We start from the raw sequence: 7,945 nt of genomic DNA on the forward strand, positions 1-7,945 counted from the left end.
AAGATTTAAATGTTGAATATATGTAAAATTAATATTCCGTGTATAAAAATATTCCGGAAACCGGCCACCATATTTCAGTAAACGATTAATACGAAATGCTGCTTCCTTAATGGGTGATATTGGTGCATCATCGTAATATCTGCAATCGGAAATTTGCGGAAAAAAAAGGATTGGAAATTTGGAAAAAAAAAGGATTGATTTTGAAATAAACTTTTCTTTTGTTAAATCATTCATATTACATTTTGCATGCAGTACAGATGATTCCGGAATAAAGTAATCCTGAATGTTCCATATATGAGTACTGATCAAGTGAATAAAATTTTCTTGTCATTTCGCTAATTTTTATATTACTTTTTTTCAAGTAAACCCAATAAACATCCGGTTAATTGAATTCTTATCTTTTAACATCTTACCGGATGTTGCTTTCAAATTACACAATAAAGAATGGTATAAAGAATTTCATGTAAAAGATAGATGAATAATGTTGATTATAAGTAAAAACAAAATTTGCTTAACATCGAAAAAAAATTAATTTAATTCGGAAGCAAATTAAAAACTCAAAAAAGTTCAAAAAGTTTATTTTCATGAAACCGTTAAAATACCTTCGTAACTTTTCCGCACGTTGTTTGTAGGTAGGATTATGAAGCATTTCATGAATTAAATTAAGGAAATGATCAGTGGTGATATTGAATCGATTAATTACACGACCAAATCCATGATACTGTGCAAGCCATGAATTTCGAACTTGTTCACCGAATACTGGCAGAAAAAGTGTTGGAATTTTAGCACAAAGTGCTTCTTTCAAGCTAAATTAATAAAAATTACAAATTTTTAATATTAAATGAAGTTGATGCGAAATTTTACCAAAAGAAAAAATGGAGTATTCCAATTTAATTTGAGTTTTGATTTTATGAATTTTAAATATTAAAAAAATATGGAAAAATAAAAAGAATTGAACAAATTATTTTATTGTTACATATTTTCATCATTAAAATATTGAAAATCTATTAATTATACATTCTTGATTATAAGTTAAAATTATTCAAATTTCTTTTTAAATTTCATGAAAATTTCTTACAAAAATCAATTTGATGAAAAAGAAGAAAAAAAAGTGCTTTACCTCTTTAATCCACCATGCGTAATGAATAATTTCGATTTTGAATGATGTAATAGATCAGTTTGTGGTATCCATGATAATACACGAATATGCTTATTAAGTTTCATTGATGGACAATCAGTACATGCCCAGATTATACGATAACTTGTTAATTGATTTAGTGTTTCAGCGAGTATATCATGAAATTTACGTGGAGCATATTTTAAACGTAAAATTGTTCCAAATGCTAATATAATGGTACCATTTGATTTGGGATCATCCAAAAAATTTACCAATTTTGCATCATTTAGCTTATCATATGGCATACAATAAGCACCATAACTGAATAGCTTAAACAATAAAATTAAGTTTGTTAATGAATAAGAAATGAAAAAAATATTAAGGTGACAATGGATAAGAAATTAAAAAATTAAATTGTAAAGAGATAAAAAATTCAAAAAAAAAAAAAATAGTAAAAGATAAAAATAAATTTTCATTATATTTTTCATAGATTACATAGGATAAGAAATTAATTACCATAATCTTTCAAGTAATAGAATATTGAAAGATAACAGTCTTGGTTTAGTTTTTTTAATTAAAATTAAAAATAAATGAGATAATTGTTCTGAAAAAAAACTCCGTCATTTAAATGCTAGCAGAAATTTTTCTTAGAAAACGTTATAAATCAAAATGATAATTTGCATAAAAAAGAAGCAAAGGCTTTTTTTTGTTCGAAAAATTAATTGCTATTTGAAATTAATAAAATTAACAACCTCATTATTAAGTGGTTCAGGTACATAAAGATGTAATGGCATGTCGGTGAAGCTCATCGAAGCCGTACGACAATGAGTGGTAAAATCAAAATTAGGCACCAATGGTGCTAATGTTTTCCGCATAAAGTAATTGCTTATGGTACCAAATGATAGCCACATACTAAATAATTCATATGCTACAGTAAGACGATGAAAAAAATTTCGGACATCATAATTAGCATGCCATGAATTCATGAAATATGGTGGAGCAATCGTATATTGCCTAAAATTTGTGAATGGTTGATATTTTGTTTTAAAATAATAACAGATTTAGCTTTATTTAGGTAAACAGTAATAGTAAAAGAATAACATTATTAATTAATTATTTGATTCTTTTTTAAATTATTGGTATTTTTTTTAAACTAACGACAAATTTAATTTTGTTTAAAAAAGCAGTAATAGTAAGAAAATGGTATTATCAATTAATTATTTGAATTTTTTTAAATTAACGATATATTTCTTTTGAAGATTTTTATTTCCAAAATGGAAATAGCGCAAGAATACCTGCCAAAACCCTTTGCCATAGCGTAAAAATCTTCAACACTAGATGTATGCATAATGATATGATTAGCTTTTGATAATAATGATAAGCCATAACCACATGTGCTAAATAATGAATCAGTTAAGAGTAGATCCCATGGATATGATGCAATACGTTCAAATTCAGCTTTATGTTCCGCTAATACATAACCACAGCTTACTGATGCATAATAAAAAATTTCTGCCTAAAAAATCAATAAATTAATCATTGTAACCAATCAATTTTGCTATCTTTTAGCTCATTTACTGTTTAAACAGAAAAGAAAAAAAAGGAAATGATAAGCTTAGCATTTTAGCTAATAATCTACCCCACTTTTGTCATATTAGTTTAAACTTTGTAAAAAAAAAAAATTACCGCATCAAAGGAATTATAATCTTTGTGCCATATTTGACCATATTCTTGAGTGATCGCAAGCGGAAATGGATGATCTATGAAAATGATTGAGCGCAATTTGATCAATTAGTATTATTAATGAAAATATATCGATCATGGCTAAACATTTTCCTGTTTTTTTCGGAAAAACAAAAAAAAATGCTATTTTAATTTTAGGATTATTTATCCAAAAAACAAAAAAAACTGAAAAGAAATACTAATTAATGGAATTAATAATATTATTAACTAAATTTTTTACAGAAATTACAAAAAAATGTGGAAAAAAATATAGAAAGAATTGAAAAGATATCAAATTATTGGTATCGTATATGCATTCCCACCTCAAATTAAGAAATATTCTATTAATGAGGAAATTAATTACCAGTAAGATTGATGTACCATTTATTTAGGCCAACACTAAAATCAAGCGATTCACCATACTGTTCCATATATATCGTTACATTATGCCCTATAATTATTTAAAATTGACAAATTTCATTTTTTAATTAATCAAAAGATTTAAAAAGACAAAGAAAAACTTGAAAATTAACAACGACAACAACAAAAAAGACTAATATTTGAAGAAAAAACGATCCTTATCTTAATTGTTTAGTATTTAACATACGTTTCAATAATTTTATATGTATTTTAATTGAACCTTATTATGTTCATTAAGTTTGAAATTTTATAACACTCAAAAACAATAAGTAATTCAATCAAAAAGTACTAGTATTTATGGATCGAATATCATTTATTCAATGTTTGAATTCAATTCTTACCTTGTCGAACAAGTTCTTTTAAAAGTGGTACCATAGAACCAATATGACTTTTACCTTGCAACATTGTTGCAACTAATATATCAGCACCAATACTTATCTCTATTATCCTTACCATTGTTAACAAAAACAAAAAGAGCATCTTATCTGGAAAAATAAGGTGAATAAAAAAAAAGTACAAAAATTTTGAAAATGAGAAAACTATCAAAGATTCGTTTTCTTTTTCTCTCTCAGACAGTTCTTAAAAATAAAATATATGGAATAACTCCCATCAAATGAATAACTATTACAAACAGCAAAACAACTTTGGCATGGATTGTTTGAATTATAAAAGGTCAAAAAACAAATTGTCAACCGGTTTTAATTTTTAATTTTTGAAATATTTGCAAAGTTATGCAATATTTGACAAAATAATTTACAACATATTATATCTTGTCAAAACAATTTTTCTTTTTATCTTAAAAATTTTAAAAATTGCAGAGGTTTTTAAAATTAAAATTGCAGAAAATTGCAGACATCTTCTGCTATTTGATTTTTGTTTTACATTGTTATTAATATAGTTTGCAGTACATCACGTCTTATTACAACATTTTATCTTATAAATTTTACAAGCAGTCTGAAATTTTTTTTTCCTTGTTCACGTCAGAAGATCATTTTCATCGGATACGGTGAAGTAGCCGGAAGTGTATCGCCTATATTACAATGGTACCCCGATTGTCTGCCGAATTCAACTAATAGGTTATGTTTCTCATTGATGACATCGAAGAATTCTGAAAAGCCATTCTGCGAAGCGAAAAATGAAATTGTATTTGACATCAGAAGCTACCTCGTTAATTCTTTTATATTTCCTTTACATGGTATTAAACCGGAATTGAAATAATTCTTTTCGTCTTGTATTATATTTCCTGGATTAGACCCAAATTTAAATAATTCCTTTTGTTTTGTAATATATTTCCCGGATATGATATTAAATCGGAATTTAAACAGTTCCTTTGTCTGCATGAAATATTTCATTTGTCTAGAAGAATTGAAATGAAAAATTGCACGATTCATTGATCATAAGATATCATTCCATTGTTAGAAAGGTTAATCCATAAAAGCTACTGATCTGATAACAGCAATACAATATCAGTAATATCAGTAATTATTTGCAAAAAAATCTTAGAAACTGTAAGAACACACTCAGAAATTTCCAGTACTTTTTTTTGAGACAAACAGAAACGGCAAAAAAACAAACTTAATTAAATCATTAATTACGATAATGCTATCACAGAATTTATCGCGATAACAATAACTGTAGTAAATGATATTGGAAACCCAAAAATAAACTAAAAATGAAAAAGGAAATATCAAAAAGATTATTGATATTATCGAATCGATCTTTAATCTGATCAAACAATCCTAACGAATATCGAACAAAATGCAATTTCTAATTGATATCTAATTTTTTGACATCATTGATAACAGAAAATTGAACGAAGGGAAAAGGTCAGAAGTAAAGAGAAATTTTCTTTTTTCCTGGTAAAAGATATCTTCGATGATAAATGGTATAACAAATAAAAACAAGAAAAGGAAATATTCCAATGTTAGAAAATAAAAAAGAAAAAAGAAAAAAGAAACTCATCAAAGTTAATCAGTGACTTTTAATTTTTGAAATTTAAAAAATATGGAGAAATTGAAAAAATATATAGGGAAAGTTTCATGGTGTCCCTTACTTCGAAATTCAAATTTTTACAAAATTTACAGAATCACTAGAATTACTAAATTGTTATTACCATTAATATTATCACTGATTGATCACAAAAGTAAAAATAAATGAAAATTTGAATCATACAAAACCATTCTCTGCCATACGAAAAGCTGGTTGATTGATTGATTGATCATTTGATCGATCGGTTTTTGATTGGTTGACTGATTATTTGATTAATAACAAATTTATAAATTTAGTTGTTCAAAAAAAAAAAGTGGTGCAAATGGTACTTTTATTTATTAAACTTTTGTAATTTTAGAAGCGAAATCCTTTCATAATCTTTTACTAAATATCAAATAATGGAATGATTTTTCGTCGGTTTTTTCTTTATTTTTTTAACGAAAAACGAAAATTTTGGAAATTATCAAATAATATTAGAAATCGATTATTTGAATATTTTTTCGAAAATTTCAAAGTAAGGAAATAGAAATTTAGCAAGATTCACTTCATGTTAGCTTATTTAAATGCTATTAAATGCATAGCTCTTCCATCGTTATGATTGACAAATTTGACAAAAACTTTCCCAACTTCTCTTTCTTCTCTTTTTTTCATTCATTAGTTAATGATTTAGCTAGTGAAAATTCCAGTTTTAAAATTTGTTAATCATCCAATTAAAAATTATTCATTTAAAAACAAACAATTTAATTATCCATTTAACAACTAGTTTTGTCGCAAAATATTAAATGAAAATCGCTGTCTTTTTCTTAGGTGATTTAATAAATTCTAAACTATACAAAGTGAGTAAATTAAAATTTAGCAAATTCACTTCATTTTAGCTTATTTAAATGTTTTTTTGGATGCTAATATCAACAATATTCACGATACACTTATCAAAACGTCAAATACATAGTGACAATTTGATACGCTTAGGGAAATATAATAAGTATTGAATAACGGAAATATCGAAACCGGAAGCAGAAATACCGAAAGTATAATGATACGCATATCGAAAACAACGAAAACGTACGTGTGTACGTCATACATCGAAGACGTCATAATCCGCAAGTGAAATCATCGAAGACATCATGATAGCATATGGAAATGGAATATATCATGATATGCTTATGGAAACATCAAATAGTCAAAGAATTGATTGAAACATTGCTACAATTGATCCAATTATTATTTTGACATTAATCATTGATGCTGATAAAATGGTATCAGAATGATAACAAAGTCATGAAAATGCTGCAATGAATTTGATTTAAACGTAATGAAATATGATGAAATATTATGTAAGATATCAATAGCTTATTGATAATTTGTAAACTATTTCGCTTACTAATTGTATGATAACATTTCATAGAATATAAATGGAATAAAATGAAATACATAAATACTAAAATACAAAATGAAATCCATTTTGGAGAACGGATAAAATACTTGTAAATCATAAATCAAATTTATCAAATGTCTATCTTATATTTGGTTAAAATTAAAATTTCTTTTTTTCAAATTCATCTTTCGCTTTCTAAAATTAATATCAAGCCTACATAATGAACAGAGGGTTGTGAAAAGGACTTGTAACAAATTCTATTGTCGAATGGCTAAATTGTCGCATTGCAAAAATTGTAGGAGCAACTAAATTCAATAGTGAAATTTCAAAAATTTCATTTCAACTTTAAGAATACATGAGTTTTGCTCGTGTAAATTATCCGAATCGAATTAAATTTTTGAAACAATTATTTTGTCATGATAAAACTTGGGGAATTTTTTTTTTAAATTTTATTGGTTTTGATAAAAGTTAGAGCAGTAGAAGAATGACGAAAATATTTTATCAAATTTCATCCATGTATCATTTTCTGTCCATATGTCTTTGATCCTCGTACTTTGATATAATGATGATGAACAATTCGATGGATACATTTAGTGAATAAAAAAAGCAATGATATAATTACAACAATTGTAGCAATAATTAAAAAGATGATAATCGTTATCAGTGAAGGTAAACTCTCACATTTTTGATAAGCCGTAGCCTAAATGTAAAATTATTCTCATTTTTATGTAGCAAAGTTTTCCTGAAATTAAATATAACAAATTTTAAGAGTTGAAAAATTCAAAAATAAATTCAAAAATAAATTCGAAGGAAAAATGAATATCAAATTTGGCAAGAATAATAAGAAAATAAAAGCATTTTTTGACTTTTGTTTATTTTAATCCTTTTTTTTGTAGCATTCTTTGATTTTTCAATGTTTTCTTTTTTTTGACCTTTAACCATAAGAATTACTTTATTCCTATAGCGGGACAAGTTTGGTTAGAAACATTGATCAATCATTAGAGCTTTGATTTTTAATTTGTTTTTAATTGTCACTCTTCTTGACAGTAATCAGAAAAGGAATATTATTAATTGTTTTCTAAAATTTTTCGCTAATGAATTTCAATTTTAATAATTAAACGTACCGCGATTGTATTCAAATTTTCATTTCCTTTAGCAAAACGATCTTCAAATAATCCAAAAGTTTTTTCGCCTTGCGCAGTAAGTTTGCTTACATGGTCTTTCACCTAAAAAAGCGTAAAAGTTATTTATTTCACTACAATAATTATTTCTGTCTAAAGTAAACATAGTTAATTTAATGAAAAAATAACTAAATGCTCAGA

The 7,945-nt window shown here is 25.7% G+C and overlaps 1 protein-coding gene across 1 annotated transcript in view; it reads right to left on the minus strand.

Moving 5' to 3' along the window:
- Positions 1 to 3,750, minus strand: part of LOAG_18581 (hypothetical protein) — a gene marked incomplete at its 3' end in the record, with an annotated part of 9,182 nt that extends 5,432 nt beyond the window's left edge. The window contains exons 1-8 of the mRNA XM_020451243.1: positions 3,601 to 3,750; positions 3,204 to 3,290; positions 2,804 to 2,877; positions 2,413 to 2,633; positions 1,870 to 2,131; positions 1,121 to 1,446; positions 603 to 806; positions 62 to 139 (exon numbers count right to left, since the gene is read on the minus strand). Coding sequence (XP_020304991.1) covers positions 62 to 139; positions 603 to 806; positions 1,121 to 1,446; positions 1,870 to 2,131; positions 2,413 to 2,633; positions 2,804 to 2,877; positions 3,204 to 3,290; positions 3,601 to 3,739 — 1,391 coding nt within the window. The 5' untranslated portion in view covers positions 3,740 to 3,750. The remainder of the gene's footprint in view (positions 1 to 61; positions 140 to 602; positions 807 to 1,120; positions 1,447 to 1,869; positions 2,132 to 2,412; positions 2,634 to 2,803; positions 2,878 to 3,203; positions 3,291 to 3,600) is intronic.
- Positions 3,751 to 7,945: the final 4,195 nt, after the last annotated feature.

Source organism: Loa loa (genome assembly GCF_000183805.2).
Source record: "Loa loa unplaced genomic scaffold supercont3.378, whole genome shotgun sequence".
Classification (NCBI taxonomy): Eukaryota; Metazoa; Nematoda; class Chromadorea; order Rhabditida; family Onchocercidae; genus Loa; species Loa loa.